This window comes from Cyrtonyx montezumae, unplaced genomic scaffold, assembly GCF_038088225.1.
Source record: "Cyrtonyx montezumae isolate F1298 unplaced genomic scaffold, pur_monq_1.0 scaffold_8, whole genome shotgun sequence".
NCBI lineage: Eukaryota > Metazoa > Chordata > Aves > Galliformes > Odontophoridae > Cyrtonyx > Cyrtonyx montezumae.
In genome coordinates, this window is record NW_027072089.1 from 44,519,239 (window position 1) to 44,536,837 (window position 17,599).

The window sequence follows — 17,599 nt, forward strand, 5'->3', positions numbered from 1 at the left end:
AAGGTAAGGTAGAGCCCCCCCATCCCCTTTCCCAGAGCTTCCATCCCTCCTCGTGTCTGTGCAGGTGGGAGTGAAGGAAAGAGGTTTACTATTACTTGTTAAAGGAAGGCCCATGTGCTGACACTGTCCTCCAGCACGACTGCACTGCTTCAGCAGAGGGCTGCCTCCTCCGAGCAGTCTCAGCATCCAGGACTGCAAGAACTTAGTGCAAACATCGAGCAGGCCAACAAACAGGAACTGATTCCTGCACACTGAGTACCTGAAGCTTTGATATCGCACTGGGATCCCCTCTGGGCAAACCAGAGCTCCAGGGCTGCATTCAGGCACAAAGCAAAAGCTTCAGCAACCACCTCGACGTCCTCACAAGTGTTCAAATAAATACGTAAGGCAGGTTGCGGCTGCAGGAAAATCAGAAATGCATCTACAGAAGGGCAGTGCTGAGCTGAAATTTGCTGCATCAGAGTTAAGCTCACACCTCGTTTTCCTTTTGCCTCAGCCTAATATGTTTTGTTTTCTTGTCTGTAAACATCTCATGAGATAAAAAAGTTGCTCAGTTACCACAGGGTGTGACAAATAAGAATGCAGCTTTGGCGGCTCCTCCAGTGAGTCGCAGCTAAGGATTAATGTATTGATTAATTTCATGCTTTTGCAGAGATTAAATTAACATACCTGAACCTCTCTTCAAAAACACACTGCGTTCTTCTTTTTAATAAAGGGGTCACATGTGACGGGAGATTTTCTCTTCTAATAATGCATGGAAATATCAGCTGGGTCACCAATGCCAAGGGCAGGAGTTAAGACTGTGTCCCATTGGGACTGAACCCTGATAAACCAATTCTACTGCTCTGGGTCCCTCTAAAACAACATACACATTCCCTATTCTTGCCCAGCAGAAGACCCCCTCAGTGTGCCCATCGCTGCAGCCAATAGATCAATCAAAAACAAAGGGCTCACAGCCTCAGGGGGTGGAGCCCACAGCCACTGCTTCCCAGCAGAATCTCTCAGCCCTGAGCAGCCCCAGCTCCCCAGGACTTCGCCCCTTCAGATGGTGCAAGATCTCTTCTTCAGCTGGACTCATTTTTTCTCTCTCCAGTCCAGCTCAGTCCCTGACACCCTCCTGTCTCATATATTCTAATTTTCATACAGGTGGGAATTGAACAGGAGCCGACTGAGAGGGATAGGAGCAGTGCATGGCCACCCCCCAGGCACCATACCATCAATAAAGTTGGAAAAGACCTCTGAGACCATCTTCATCTTAGCTCCCATCCATCACCATCCACAGAGAGGACACACAGAGGAAGCTGGGCTGCAGCTTTTCCAAACCTGGAGAAGTGGGAACTTGGAGGTCTCCTGCTGGCAGGTTGTGCTGGACTCCAACTGAAGCGAGCCTGTGCAGGAGCCTCCTTGCCTCATGGGCCAGCTGCTTTGTCTCTGCACGTGAGGCGCCTGCCACGCAGCTGCTGATTTGTTCAGGTTCAAGTAGTAAACTTTGAACACCTGTGGAAATTTCGCCAAAGACAGTTTCAGTACAAACACGATTACAAATGTTAAACTAACACTGCACAGAGAACGAGACTATTCCTCTTAATACAAACACCTACGATACACTGTAGTTTCAAACCCCTGAGTATTACTGTACCGCTGTACAGTCTGAAGAGAAACGGTGCGCTCTCCTCTGCGTATCTTCAATAAATCCCATATGCTGCGTTGAGCTTTTGTCACGCATTCAAGCGAGCGGCTGCTGAAAGCAGCTTCTTCTTGAACTAACTCAGCTGGAAACAGAGAGAATTCCCCGTCAGCTGAGTTCTGTCCTCTTCCCAGACCCTACAGCGCTGTGGCATCGGGGTCAGCGGTTGGGACCGATGTGAAACAACTGGAATCCGTCATCCTCAGAATCGTAACTGCTGTGATAATTCGATAGCTAGGAATAAAGCCTGCTTTAGAATGCTGGGGAATCCCTCAGATAGAGTAGTCATGATAAATATTGGTTGCACTTTGCTCCACAGTGATTGTACTTTTTAAAAACAAACACACACAAAAAAGCGTTCTTTTCACGATGGGTGTCTTCTTGAAGCTTATATATGGCGTCCGGTGAGAAAATAGAGCGGTTTGTCGTCGCTGCTGTTAGCAGTTTGGAACTCATCCCGAAGGCGGAACTGCCACTCGTCCTCCAGCTCCAGGCGGACGATGGTCTGTCGCAGCGAGCTCCGGTCCTGGCAGATGACACACAGCGTGGCACCTTCGAGTGAGAACACGGGACAGCCTTAAGGAGCGGTAACGACCCTTTGCTTCATTCTCTGCCTTACAGAACTGGGGTAAGTACGAGGTGTTGGTATCAGCCATAGCAGGGAGAGCATTAACCACGATCCTTAGAGCATTACTGAAGTAATTCTGCCATCCTCGGCACGAGGAGCCTGATGGCTCAGTGCCACCACAAACGCACCCATTTTAGCCAAGGCAATTGGCTACGTGTCATGTGTCACCATTAAGACAAGAGAGACTTGGACAAGGTGAGGGCAGACCCCTTCCCCATCCTGCAGCCAAGAGCTGTCCCATCCCACAGCACTGAGCATTTTGTGCCACAGCACTGAGCACTGCAGTAGAATGTCTCATTTGTGCCAGCAGTGATAGCGCTCTCAGTTCTCAAGCTGCTGCACGTACAGCTCACAGACTGTTCTCCATATATCCTTATTTTTCTGCACTTGCCTCCATTTGACGTGACTTGAAAATAATGTAACAAATGCAATTTATCAAAGCTGAGCTTAGGTTCAATTCCCACACCTGCTACCGAGGGGACAGCATTATACACTCCAAAAACTGACACGCCACCTATTTCTTGCAAAAACAATGGCAGCAGTAGGTGAAAACTGAGCTGTTTAACACATCTGTGCATTCCTCTGCCTTCCCCTTCCCCTCTGTGCTACTCCTCCTGGCAAAGCGGGGCCAGGAGGGCAAAGCTTTACCTTTCAGAAACCGGAACCGCTTGAGGAGGTCAGCGCCCACGAAGGAGTCGCAGAGGTACAGCAGGAGCCCGCTGAAGAACACCCCTTCACAGTTGACGTTGACGGAGTGTGGGCGTGAGCTGACATAGCAGATGGCCACCTGGATGAAGGGGGAAGCGTGCACTCGTGTTAGACACGGCCAAGTGAGGGCCTTAAGTGGAACGGGGCACAGAGCGGTGCCAACAGGTGGATGAGCAGGTGCTGGCAGCAGTACAGACCAACAGCAGCAGTGATGAGCTGACTTCGCTGGGAAATAACTCAATGGACAAACCAGACTAAGTTTAGATTTGATCACAAACCCAGAAATGCCTTATTTCAGGCCCCTGCAATAATCATAGAATCATTAAGGCTAGAAAGGACTTCTAACATCATCCAGCTCAACCACCAGCCCATCCCCACTGATCATATCCCTCAGTGCCACATCCATATAGTCTGGAACATCTCCAGGGATGGTGACTCTACATCTCCCTGGGCAGCCTGTGCCATTGGCTCACTACTCTTCCTGAGAATAAATTTTTCACCTTCAGAGGTGCAGAGCTAGACCAAGCTCTTTCCAATCACATGAGCCTGTTCACAAAAGAAGTGTTTTCCAACACTAAAGACACTGAAGTACAGGTTTGCATTTCCTGTGCCCCACTATCCCTGCAAGTATTTTGTACCTCGAGTCCAATGTTCAGATAGCAGTCGATAGCCAATACCGGGTTCTTGAAGTTATGAATGGCCTTAGGGAAGAGTTTGTACGTCGCATGCTGTAGGAACTTCTCCAGGAGGAACTGAGATGGAGCTGCCAACAGCGTGTGCTCACTGTCTGGGGCACAGACGTACTGAAGAGGCATGATTGGGGCCGGGCTGTCTGAAACCTGCAATGAAAGCAAGAGGAGCCCCCTTTAGATCCTCCTAAGCACATCTTCCCTGCAGAGGTTCACCCAGAAGGGGAAGGATCACCACGGCAGGAGGAGAGAAAGCTGGGGGAAGAATCAAAACCCCCAACTTGATTTTGACACATTAATGCATTAACCATAGACTCGTTAAGGTTAGAAAAGACCTCTAAGATCATCTAAGTCGGATCACCATCAGCCCATCCCCACCATGCCCACTACCCATGTCCCTCAGTGCTACATCCACATGGTTCTTGAACTCTCCCAAGGATAGTGACACTACACCTCCCTGGGCAGCCTGTGCCACTGCCTCACTGCTCTTCTGGTGAAGAAAGTATTCACCTTCAGAGGTGCAGGGCCAGACCATGCTCTTTCCAAACCAAATCTATCTTCTAATTGTTTAGGAGGATTGTTGTTAACACTACTTGTTTTCTTCTTATGATGCAGCAGCTCCACCACAGAGTAGGCCATGAACTTCAAATTTCAAGTAAGCATAAAATAAACCTAATGGTCTAGAAAATTCTTTTTTATTTTTCAGGTAAATGGGTTTGGATTTCAACCCTTTACACGTGACTGGGCATGGATACACACTCACCACAATTTTTGGCTTAACGACAAAGTCCTTCTGTCCTCCAACCTGAATATGTTTCTTCATGACACTGAAGTTGTTGAAGCGACAGATGAGCAGGCCACTACTGTTTGTCCTCAGATTGAAATCTACATCTTCACAGAAATACCTGGGCATAAAACACAAGGTGACTGAGCCAGCTGCGTTGCTACTGTAAGCCAGCAGTACACACACCTGCTCCTAAAACAGATCCAAGTGGGCTTAGCAGTAATCTCTAGAGACAGTGTGATGTGCTCCTTGTACAATTTCTTGACAAAGCACCTAAGACTCTTTTATTCAATGTGTTCCTGGTGTAGGAAAACAATTTCTGGTTATCTTAAGACAAGCCTCCACTGTCCAGCAGGATGCAGGAAGAGATGCCCCAGTGGGTTTACTCCAAACTCACCTGGCTGAGGCTGGGAAATGGATTTTGCTTCACTCTGATAAGAATTAGCGGTAAAGCCCTGTGATAGTAGTACCTTACCGCAAATGATTTTGGATGGAATGGGGGGGGGGGGGAGAGGAAAGAAGGAAAGATGTAATGGAAAGCGAACTGTTCATCTGTTGTAATTCCAAGCCAGGTGGCAACAAAGAGGGAGAGGTGACTGAAGGAAACAGAAGAAATCCCTCATCACTCTTGACTTAGCAACGGCCCAGCCATTGCCCACACTTTGATTCTTAGTGATGTCAGAAACTCCCACACTCCAGAAGCCCCACACTTCCTGTCACTGACTCATTTTGACCTCTGTTCCTTAAATGTGGCCCCACGGTTATTTTTTTTCCTCCCGAACCTTCCCCTTCCATCTCTGCATTTTCAATCCTCTGCAGCTCTCGCTTGCCTCACAGGTTCTCCCCATTCTTTTGGCTGCTGTGATTGTGCTTTAATGCCTTACACTGATGCAGCATACACCATACACCACTCTGTTTTATTTCTGTGATTACGTACCTCAGACAGAATCTTCCCATTGATCTCAGAAGACATTTAGAAACACGGTGTCAAGCTTCTCACCCTGACAAATTAATTTACCACCAACACACACCACCTACCTGTTCAGATCATATTGCACATTCTGGGTCAGGTCTATGTTGAGTAGTATAAAGTCCCGCACGTGACACCTGGAGAATGGAGCCTTTGTCTTCCTGGTATTCAGCTTACTGTTCCATTTCTGAACACCCAATATTGCATAATGAACAATTTTGGGGGTGGCTTCAATGTGCTGGAGAACATTCTTCAAAGACACATTCTTACTGGTGCCCCCAGGCTCCAGGGACTGGCTGCAAAATGGAAGTGCACACAACAAACAGATGTGGCTTGCTTTGTCTATATAACAAACACCACATTTACACACGCAAGGGAACTGTTGAATCACAGCCTGAACCACTGATTGATCACCTGAGGTGAGCACTGAGTCAGCCATGGGAGCACAGGTGAAGACAATTCACCTGTGTGACCAGAAGGGGTGGAGTCTGAGAGTCCACCTCTCCCAGACCCCATTTAAGGGCTGACCACCACTGGGGAAGGATCTCTTGTTGGAGATCCTTCCTTTGTGGAGTTTCCCCCTGCGACCCTCAATCCTTGGAGACGAGTGAGCATTTCCCTTTATATTGACTGTCTCTTTGCCATCTTGATAATCTTTCTAAATTGCACTGTCTATAAAATATCTTGGTTAACAATACCATTTTATATTTTGCACCTTCACCTCTCACAAGGTGTTCGTGTGTGCACACCTACATGCACATGAACAGTTAATGGAATACCTGTAGGTACAGGAACAAGTAATTCCATTATCAAGACATGCTATTCTACGTGCTGGAAATATGTAGATAAATAAACACAGGCTTTTTAAACAACAGCCAAACAGTCCTATCCCATCTATTCAGCTATCATAGGAATAAAGGCCCTGCAGCACAATCGGGTCTTATGCAGCAATTTAGAAATGAAAAAAGGAATCACTGTATGCACCACTTCTAGAAGAGGGCTTACCTGGACTGCTCATGGACGCTGTGCATGTTCCACAGCACGCAGGAGTCATCCATGACCACGATGAAAGGCCACACACACTGGCGTTTGACTCCCAGCTCCTCCAAGCGGTTTCGTTCCAGCTCCAGATTGTGGTAGGAAAGCTCCTTAATAAGAAATCTGGCAGCACCTGAGGAAACATTGTAAAGAAGACATACAGAGATCTTAAGTTAGATTTTATCACTCTCTTGCCAAAGAAAGGCTATGCAAAGATCTGCAAACCCATTACAAACTTAAGAGTTCCTCATATCTTAGTTTAAGAAGAAATCAAAACATCCATTTTTCACCGTGAGTGCAACCTAAAAGGCAGATACAAAGAAAAGTGGATCTTCTACGAGATTACAGAAAATGATTTGGTGGGCATTAAAAGAGTAACATAAACCAAAGAAGTGTCTGACCCTAAAACTGAAACTACGTGAAACATTATGCAGGTAAAGCTCTAAAATACCATGAAAATGAAGTCCAAAGTTCAAACCCATGGCATCCAGCTGCAGGTGATATTTAGCTTCAGCTTAATCAAAAGAGAAAATCTTTGTAAAATGCCTAGAGCGAATGGTCACACATCAGGGCTGAGTACAACAAATGAATGTAGTCTATAAAACATCTTATTTTTAACTGATAAACTATTCACAAATATACCAACTCCATATCCAACAGCATTTCTCATAAACCATCATATTTTGCACATGGATTGCTGCTATCACAGCACTGGAAAGTTTCTAAAACAACATGACCCACATTACCCAACGCGGATGGTGACATTTTCACAGTGCTGATGGTGTCTCTTACCAACGCCAGCATTGTTGAACATGCCTGGCAGGACAAGCATGATGTGGTTGGGCCAGTATTTGCGGTACAGTGGCATTTCGTACTCCTTGACTACGAGAAGGTGAAGGTGACTGATGCCTTCCATGGCATGGTAGAGGTTCAAGAGGCCGTGCTCATGACGTCCACTCGATGGAGTGAAGATAGGACTCTTGACTGCATTCAAATTCTGCTAGAACAGGAGATACTTTGCCAACATTTTGTAAAAAGCAAGTTATTCCTGATATGGATTTTATTTATTATTTATACTAGTCTTGAACATTACTGATCATTGCAACCTATCCAGGATGGATACCAGGAATGCAAATAGGGATGCGCCTCTTCAAAATGTCCAGCTCTAAGGAGGATAAGGCAAGAACTATGCAAAGGACTAAAACAAAACAGCAACAATGACAAAATAAACCAATCATCATTATTTTGCAATTGCTTGTCAACCTGAATGCACTCGGCACACGTAGTCTGCACATGGAAGGCGGGCACACACGCACCTTGTCAGAAACAAGCGGGAGACGCATGCTTTCTAAATGTTTCCCTTGCTTGCTAAAGACAAAATGGCTTTCTTTGGACTTCGGGATTATAAAATGCAGTTGGACCTCTTCTCCTAGCATCGAGGATGAAAACGTGAATGCGTGCAGAGTGGAGTCAGATACCTGTATGAAAGTAAAATAAAAACAGAAGGATTTGAAAGCAGGTAATCCACAAAGAGCATATGTCAACCTGCTCTGGCAGTCACAATACTGGCAGCTACCAGAGAAGAACATCCACATTTTCTTTCAGTAACTGAAGCTAACTTTATTATAGTCTCATTTTCCCCTACCACAGGCTACATTATTTAGGTATGCAACTTCCCCTGCTATTGAAACAATCAGCTTTCTATACCAGTAGTGATCTTTGGCCCATTTGGACTTTTCTGAAGCCTGTTTAAGCTGGAAATTATTTATTAATATTTACAAGGAGAAACTGAACTATATATACACACACCTTAGGAAAAAGAATGTCCAAACAGATTTTCCCCAAAGATTCAAAGACCACTGCATCAAATGGATGTGCCTCCACAGCAGAATGCTCAACCATTCAGACACAGCAGCAGCATGGTCACATGAGTATGGCATTTTTCCAGGGACAATCTTCTTTATAAGCAAGAAGTAACCAAGTCCTCCATTAACAAGGTCATAAGGTATGTGGGTGAGCCTGAGTTTGCACAGTGCTTCCCTGAACCATGCAGACACATACAAAGTGATGACATATCTGGTAAGACTTCCTCCAAAAGAAGAGGTGTCTTACCTCAAAGTCAAATCCTTTACTCTTGGCAGTCATCCCTCTATAATCTTTTCTAAAGAACTGAAATAATTTGCCTAAGTAATGACGAAGCACGAAGATGGTTTTATTTAGATTCTGTTAAACATTTAAGAATCTTCTCTCTCTTCATAATGCCTGCAATCCAATGACTCTCCTTCAGATAATGCAATTTCTCAGTTTTCTCATATTCTATGAACATGATTTGTAGTTACAAGTGCAAGTAGATACTTCTATTTATTACTAGTCATTATGCTTGACCAGATGCACAAAGATGTGTAAAGGGAACAACAGATGTTCTTTGGGAGGATTTGCTTGTGTCAACATAGGTAATGAAGCATAAGGTTTAAAAGAGATTTGCTGGTCCAGCTCTGCAATAACTGACATTGTACATTTCCAGGTCAGTGTGTCTATGCTTTGTTAGGTTAACAGCAAGCTGCTGGCAAAGATTAGTAAGCAAGAAAATAATGAATTGAGATAAGAAACCTCAAAGTAAACTATTGGTGGTGGTTAATAAATAGTTCTGAGATACTAACCAGGAAAAAATCTTACCTGCCAGCCTCCTGTGAGCAAAAAATCTTCATTTTGGAGAACAAAAGATCAAAGGATTATTAAACAGTTAAGAATGATCCTTTTTGTCCAGTGACTTGTAAAGCTACTGCTGAGAAGCAGGTATGATTACCAACAAAGGGAGGAAGAAATAGGCTGCCCAGTCTTCAACCAGAGGCTGGCTGGCATTTAGGTAAGACAAGCATCCCTCTCAATGTTACAGTCTTCTCCCATGAGACATTAGGAACCCTTTGGGTAGGCTGAATAATGCTCTGGCTTGAGACAACTAGTCACCATATTCACACTTTGTCAGAGGCAGCTGGGGAAGATAATTGCTCATGCAGAACACAGTGGACACAGTTGATGCTCCAGGGTCTGTAGCTCAATATCTCCCCTGATAATGGAAGAAATTAAACAATTCCATCTCAGGGAAGCTAAAAGCATGAGTCTTGAGACCAGACTGGTACGCCTGCAGGGACCACAGAAAAATCAAGGATGCAGTTTACCCTCGGGCCTTGGCACCAACCTGTGCAGTAGGATTTATGTCCATGTACTGATGGCACTGCTCACAGTGATGGAATGTATTGTAAGCAGCATATTTTGTCAACATCATGGACACAGTCTCTCTTTTCTTAGGTTCCTCTGATTTCATTTCTTTGCTTGTTTCTTTACACACATAAAAGAAGAAAAAGAAATCTTATGAGTGATCAAATCCAGAGATAGTGATCTTTGTAACAACTGTAAAGAACAAATCGTTTTGCTCTGTATCACTTAGAAGAATAAAGGCTTTTCTTAAGTTCATGAGACCAATTAAGATGATAAAAAACCTTTTTTTTTGTAATAGGAAAGTATTCTGAGAAAATATTCCGTTTACTTACCTTGTTTCACTCTTGACAGTTGTTCTGTGTACACTGGACTGATATTTCTGTACTTGGGGTCATGTACACTCAGGTCAAAAGACATTTTACTGAAGATTTCGATATCTGGCCAGTGGTCATTGCTAGACTGAGCAATTTCACTGCTTTCTGTATGATCTGCAACAACACACTTCAGGTAAGCAGTATCAGATACCCACTAAATGGTGCTTACATGATGTTTGCTGATTTACAATTGCACGGGAACTCACACAAATGTACACATACATCATCAATGTTATCAAAATTGAAATTACAGTCAACATAAAGTCACTTCAAAGAAATGGCAGTTCATTGGAAAATGCGTGTAGGTAAAGCAGCCCCACGGCTAACTTTCTGCTCTGCTCTTTGACAAATTGCTGAGGTATAATTCACCCTGGTTTATACATAACCTGCTCAGGTGAACTGCCTTGCAGAAGATACAGGCAGAGCCTCCAGCCCCTCTGTGATTCTCTTTTTAGTACATGGAAAGAAGAGCACTGGGTAAACAAGAAGCAAAAGCATCCAAAGGCAAGAGGCAAGGAGAAAGAAAGGATATAGATGTGTTAACCATGATAAAGGCAGTAAAAGACACACTTCCATTAGAGAACGGGATGTGGCAGCAAGGATCAGCTAGAACTTTTTTGCTTCATCCAGTAGAGGTAGGTCCAAGGTAGAAAATCAAGTGTGAGCAACGACATCAGAAAGCACTATCAAAGATGACAAGCTGAAGGTTGGCATGAAGCCTGAACAGGAACTGATCCAGTTTAAAAACAGAGAGAAGAATACATAAGAGTAGACAAATGAGGTTACTGATTTCAGGAAGCCAAACTCAGATGAAATGAAAGCAATTTTTCCTAACAAGCATGCACTCACTCTACCTGGACTGACTGGTAGGAAGCTGTTCATCAGAGGTTATTAACCTCTGAAGCCCATGAATCTGTTCACACAGACAAATCCTGAGAGCACTGGCCCACTGTACACTTTTCAACAAACGGGACTTGGATTTCTTGGAGCCACTGCTGCCAAATAGTCAGTAACCAGCAAACCAAGCAGTTCAAGATCACCAAGAGGAAGGGGCTACAGAAGCAAAAAGGACACTAAGAATGTACAAAGACCAAGAGAAACGGAAAAAGCTCATTAGCAAACTAAGTTTTGCCTTGAACACCAACAAGTGCAAGATAAAAAAAGCTTTGCCAAATATCAAGGTGAGGCAGACCTCAGAAAAGCCATGAAGACACATAGCAATTCCTTGGCTCTATCACCTCAGCTAGGTAGATAAGTATGCATGTTTTGTTTTAAATTTTGATACACACCTAAATGAATGAGAAAGAATAACCTTCATCTTAAAGAAACAGTATATGAAATCAGGTGTAAACCTGGCTGTGGAACAAGCACAATTCATACACTGTCACCATTTCACAGGAGATCTATGAAACCGGGTCCATTACTTTGACGTTGGTATAAAGATGGAGTAAATGAAAAATGAAACAAAACACAGCAATAAAATGCAGTTGCATTCTTTGGAAATCCTGCACTACTTTCATTACATAGATATTACATCTGTTTCTTTAAATAAAGGAAATACAACACATCTCATCTTTATGGACTTAAATATTTGATACAATGCAATATGACAAATCACATCAGTTGAAGAAAATGGAGATAAAAATGGTCTGCAAACTGAACAAGTTGATTAAACAGAAGATGGCAGCACGTAACATCTTAAGCATTAATTCTGCTGAAGATTACCAATGAAGTTAACAGAGATCAGCAAAGGGGCAGACTGTTAAACATTTTCACTAACATCACTGCCTCAAAAAAATAAAACATTGCCTTAGACTTGTGTCACCAGCAAACTTAAGAGCCATTATCAATATAGAGAAGACACAGACCATCAAGCAGAAGGAATTAAATGCGCCCAAAAACTGCAGCAACAGAAACTGGGTGGCATTCAGCAGAAAAAATAGAAGTCATATATGTGCAAGTCAGTAATGCCAATAACAAGCATTTCTGCTGTAGGTTGGGAGTCTCTCAGTTGGAAACCACTGAGTTGCAGAGGGACTCACGAGCACAAGCTAAGCAGAGCTGTCAGTGAAACTGGAAAATGGAAAAGACAAGTGCAATCATGGGTTTCATCAATAGTGGGGCTTTCAGTAGAGGCAGGGAAATACACAAGCTGTACAACATCACATATAGTTCTTGTCAGACACGTGCTGGAAGGATAAATTGAAAACAGTTGTACAGACAAGCTATTAAAATGATGAGAAGAATAATGGGCTTGTCGTTTGTGAGGACCCTGCAAGATGATTCAGGCTATCTAGATGAAAGCTGAGAGGGAGTAAGATTTCTGTATGAGTATACCACATAAGGAAACAACAAAGAAGAGTTAAAGCAATATTCTTTTTCAGTCTTCCCTAAAATGCTTATTACTGGGACACGGGCACATCTTTAGATTGGGGAATAAAAGAAATCACAGAATTGTAGGGGCCTGGAAAGGACCCCTAGAGACCATCTAGTCCAAACCCTGAATATTTTCAATCACCAGAGCATTACAGATCTAGAAAAGCACTCCATTAGAAGCTTTTCCATTAAAAGCCCACAACCAAAAACCCCAAGTAAAACCCAAACAGAACTTCTGACACACTTCCACACATTCCTGGAAGGGGTGTGACACATCTGCTGTGATCACAACAGACCAGACTGCCTGGTCTTACATTCTGACTTCTTCCTAAGTTTCTGGGGTATTTTAGTTTGAATAATGAGAAAATAACAGTACTTAAGATTCCAAATCAAAAGGGAATATATTGATTTTTAAAACTGGTACCTAATTTTTAATTAAATACTACTAATGTCTCAGGCAGAAAAGTAGTGTTCTTCAATCTGCCTTTTCTGCGTAGAAGCAGACACAGCTTAAAGATAAGATAGCAGAGATACTGCAAATAGCAAGCAGTACAGCTTTTTATCCTGTATAGCCTTTTATATTCACTTTCACTTCGGTGCCATATAAACAAACCAGTCAAAAATGCACTTCAGAGATCTTAGTTAAGTCCAATGTCAAATTTACATTTCTCCTAATCTTGTTTTTAAATATATGCACGTATCTACAAGTCTAGCTGCTCATTACCAGACAGGAGAAGTGGCAGGTGTAATTGATGAAGTCTTTTTGTAAATCTAAAGTATTTGCTACTGCTTATCAGTATGTAACAAAGTCACTAAATAATGCATATTAATAGTGACTTCTGAATACTCACTGGTATTAATTTCTTCTTCGTCGTACACATCTACTTCCAGCAACCTGATCAGCATGCGGAAAAGAATCCTTAGGAACTGCAGGTATGAGCCAGTCTTTCCCACCTGAACCAGAGATGAAAACAGTGTCTGAAATCCAATTCAGATTAATAGGAAAGAAGGATACATTTCAGATAAAAGCATTTGGCTTAGTGCCTGTTATTCTGCCATTCTAGTTCTTCTTGAAAACATAACACTACTTAATATTGCATATTATGCTGTATGCCATTACGAAGTTGATCTGTGAGGAAAATTTGGCCTACAGCCTGTATCACTTCAGTATGAAAAGAGATGGGCAGTGACTGACCATTTCTCCACTGATATGCTCATGGCAGTGTAACGTCCGGTGCCGTTAAGAAGTATGTCATATGGGCTTAACACATTAAGCATACAGATGCATCCTTCTTACCACTTCCAGCATGAACTTAACGTTCAAATTTGCCTGATTTTTCATTTCTGAACACATAATTGGGTGCAACTTGGCATAAGCCTCTCAAGTACGTCTCCACCTGCAGCTATCTCGGTCTTCTCCACTGGTCCACTCATGATGCTAGTAGGGCAAGAGGAAGGAACTGTGCTCTTACTTGAGGTGGCCCTGTCAGAAGAAGCCGCCTGGGGTGAAAACTCCGTGAGCTGGATGCCTCTCCCTGATTGCTGAAGTCTGCGTGGTGCTGCCGGGCTGTTGTCCACTGCCTGTAGTAGAGCGACTGCTCCTCGCTACTCATGTCCTTGTGAAGCAGAGGCCTCAGAGAGCTCAGCCAGGACACATCAGCGTGAGGCAGCAGGGAAGAGGAGGAAGGCAAATTCCCACTCTTCTGTGAGCTCAGGAGGCAGTAAGCAGCTTTTGACAGAATGACGATGCGTGGCAGTGCAGCACGGAGGGCCTTGCTGTCTTTGGCCGAATGACTGGGCCACCGAAACGTCTGTGAGACTGACGACAGTGATGACAGTTTTGAAGTGGTGCTGCTCGCCATCTGGTTACCCAAAGAGTCACACTCCTGTTTCAGAGTCTCTCCAGCTGTGAACCCAGGGTAAGTCCCCTCATCAACTGAGCTGTGTGCAACCATCTGGAAGTTGAGCGATGGTGCTTGCTTCTGAGACTTGTCCGCAGCGCTTGAGGAGCTCACACCATTGTCAGCCAGGGAACCTGGAGAAACAAAGAGCAGGTTATGAACAGATGTGGATGACATGAGAATGCAAATAAATCCTGACCTCATCTGGGGACAGTCCTAACCTACAAATACTTCTGTCCTTTGAGTACAGCTGGGAGAGCTCACCATGGGCTGTAGACTGGTGTTTCACCGTTTTAAAAAATCCATTTCTCTCTTTTGTTGGAAGAAGCAACAGTCATTCTTTTCAAGTTCAGAGTCCAAGCTCAAGAGTCCCAATTCAAAATGAATGCTAATCCCAGTATGTTAACTATCATTTTCCATCTGGGATTTAGAATTTGTTGGATTAATCTTCTGAAATTCAAGTATAAAACACCACTGTATACACAGATCAATTTGACCATCCCTTCCATGGAGATCAGAGCATTTATTTCACTGCAGTCTTAATGCAAGCTGGTCTATGTCCCCTCCATACCAGCCACCTTTAAGTTACTGCATGGCAAGATCTGGTATACAGCATAGGCCCCATTCAGCCGTCTTAATACCTCAAATCTGTACGGAAGAAAAGGGAAGGACCTAGAAGAGCCAGTGGGATGCAAGGAAGGAAAAGTTAGGTGGGGGATGATTCTCCACTGATGCCTGAAGAGGAAGGGCAAGACCCAGCCATTCTGCTAGTCTTGGCAAGGAGGCAAACATCCACCTTTAACCACAGCTACCCCCATAGTTACAGTGTTTCACTATTCCTATCATTTTATCCCATATTTTTCCATCCTGGTTTTTAAGATCTTTTCAGTATCCAACAGACGAAACTACTGCAACTGTGAGATGGAAGTTTAAACAAAATCGTAAGGACAAATAGGTACAGCATCCCATCCTCCTGCTGCAATACATTCCCCTTTTAGCTGCAGACAGGAAAACTGCTCACTGCAGCAAGAGTCTGCTACTAGTATTTCACTGCTTAGCCCATAGCAGAATACATCCAAGCCATCAATATTTGTCAAAACATCTCAATATCTGCACTCAAATTTGAAAGATGTATAAATGAAGACTCACTCTTCAGAGCAGCAGCAGTTAACTGACCTGAGGTTCCAGTGACAGCACTGCTGTTACTCTGTGGTCTGTCCAAGTCTATCAACAGCTCATCAGCGTCATGCTCGCTACCATTTGCCTTCTCATGCTCTTTCTCACTAAGGTCAAGAGCTACAATAGGCCCTCGAATCACCTCCTTCGAGACATAGCAGCACGCCAGGCTCACTTCTTGCTCTAATGCAGTCCGAGTTAAGTAGCTTGAGTCAATTAGACGAAGGTCACAGTACTTCAGTGACCTACAAAATCCAACCAAAGAAAAAAGGATGGTTTGTCTTCTGCAACTCTGGAGAATATTCTGTACCTTTATCTGCTTATTAAATATTCATGAAAAATTTTAGTAGCCATTAAATATATTAATTATAACTATATTCTACACAATTTTATAATATTCAGCACATAAGTCATGCTCTTTGGTACTTGGCACAGATGTCCACTGACCCACTTGGTGCAGGAGCCTTATTTTTAACAAACAGCACTTCCCAAAATTTTAAACTGCTCCCAAAGAAAGCCTTCCAATATGCACTTCTCTGTGAAAAAAAAAACCAGTTGGTAACAAACCTCTTATCCTTCCCCAAATCAATATTTATCTAAGCATTTTAGAAAACAACTGTATCGCAAGAGCAGTAACAGCACCTGGGGAAGGTTTCTCCCAGAGGATCCTTGCCAGTTAAAATAACAATGCAAGGTAGACCTTCCAGGTCCTGATAGGTGCGAGGAATCCAGTCGTCCTGCTCATTTCCCCTCCAAGCCTGTGAATGGAGAACATTCAAGTCACATCTAATTGACACCTTTTAAACTGTCACTTGTTTTATTTCCAGTTCCTGCTTTTTCTTTGTATACAGTGTTACCAGTCTCTTGTTTCAGCAAAGCTTGGTGAACATGGCACATTTGTGTTCTCTGTTTTGGATGCAGCCTCTTAAAACACTGCTCTGTCTTGAACAACCCTAACTTTCTCACACTGTTGCACAAAACCCACACTTCCAGATGATACAGGCAGCATTTGATCAACAGGCACGAGCACACTACAACAACTCTTAACAGGAAGCAAAGCTGAAGAGAGACTCTCAGAAAGGCAAGAAGCCATTCTGTCTTTACAAACACTGAAATTATAAAGATGAAATGGGAAAACGCAGATTCATACCTAGCCATTTTTGTCAATGCTTTGTGGGTACTGCATGATAAAACTGCCTCCTCAGTGATCAGGGAAATCAGCAGACTAGCAGACTCTTTACATATAACACAGAGATCTCACACTTCCATGTTGACTAGAGACATGAAGGGCTCTCCAGACTAAGAAAATAAGCCATATTGGTTCCAGAATCAGCAGGTGTCTGAACTACAGCATATTACTCTGCTAGAAGAAGTTTTTCTTTCCATCTTTTTAATAATGTACAAAATGAGTTTGGAAGAAAACTAAAACCTAGCTGAGGCACCGAGTCTATTTTGTTGAGTCACACAGGTGGCAAACCCAACCACTGATTTGCCCATTAAAAACAAATATAAATATATAAATTACTCTTCTCAGCACAGATGTGCAATACAACAAGACAAAGCTGTCTTGGCAGGGCAAGTCGACTTACACAGACTGTATGAAAAACATGACCTGCAGAGGGAACCCTGTCCTGAATTCCCTCTCTGTTCTTCCATTCTCAACCTAAATGCTTTCTTCACCTTTCCTCCATCTCAGAACAACCGTGCTTTATAAGTCTTCTCGGGAAAATGAAGGGGATTGAACAGGAGGACTCAACAGCAGATCAGTGACTCAGCATGACATCTTACCGTTTGAAAATTTCCACTGAAATAACCCATGATTATGTCTTTCTCAGCCTACAAAGAACACGATTTGTAGAAGCATTCCCCTTTACTGTTATGGCTTTAATTCTCTTTTCTGAGCCCTGATTTCCTTCCCCTGATCATTTCTGCATCCTCTATGTAACATGTTTGAAGTAAAAAAAAAAAAAATTCTCCAACTACCTAACAAGCAGTTAAGCAGCCTGGAAGCTGAGATTTTCAGGCTCAGCAGGGTTAGCTTGGCTGTGT

At 43.3% G+C, this 17,599-nt stretch overlaps 1 protein-coding gene across 4 annotated transcripts in view; it reads right to left on the bottom strand.

Annotated features, from left to right (window-relative positions):
- Nucleotides 1-1,448: 1,448 nt before the first annotated feature.
- GREB1L (GREB1 like retinoic acid receptor coactivator) overlaps nucleotides 1,449-17,599 on the bottom strand; it is a 120,140-nt gene continuing 103,989 nt past the window's right edge. For all 4 annotated transcript variants that reach the window (XM_065752578.1, XM_065752579.1, XM_065752576.1 and 1 more), the window contains 14 exons: nucleotides 16,193-16,308; nucleotides 15,551-15,795; nucleotides 13,946-14,508; nucleotides 13,325-13,427; nucleotides 10,056-10,211; nucleotides 9,704-9,843; nucleotides 7,821-7,982; nucleotides 7,297-7,501; nucleotides 6,472-6,637; nucleotides 5,535-5,762; nucleotides 4,476-4,617; nucleotides 3,662-3,862; nucleotides 2,964-3,102; nucleotides 1,449-2,239 (listed from right to left, as the gene is read on the bottom strand). In XM_065752578.1, the coding sequence (XP_065608650.1) occupies nucleotides 2,076-2,239; nucleotides 2,964-3,102; nucleotides 3,662-3,862; nucleotides 4,476-4,617; nucleotides 5,535-5,762; nucleotides 6,472-6,637; nucleotides 7,297-7,501; nucleotides 7,821-7,982; nucleotides 9,704-9,843; nucleotides 10,056-10,211; nucleotides 13,325-13,427; nucleotides 13,946-14,508; nucleotides 15,551-15,795; nucleotides 16,193-16,308 (2,730 nt within the window). In that variant the 3' untranslated portion in view covers nucleotides 1,449-2,075. The remainder of the gene's footprint in view (nucleotides 2,240-2,963; nucleotides 3,103-3,661; nucleotides 3,863-4,475; nucleotides 4,618-5,534; nucleotides 5,763-6,471; nucleotides 6,638-7,296; nucleotides 7,502-7,820; nucleotides 7,983-9,703; nucleotides 9,844-10,055; nucleotides 10,212-13,324; nucleotides 13,428-13,945; nucleotides 14,509-15,550; nucleotides 15,796-16,192; nucleotides 16,309-17,599) is intronic.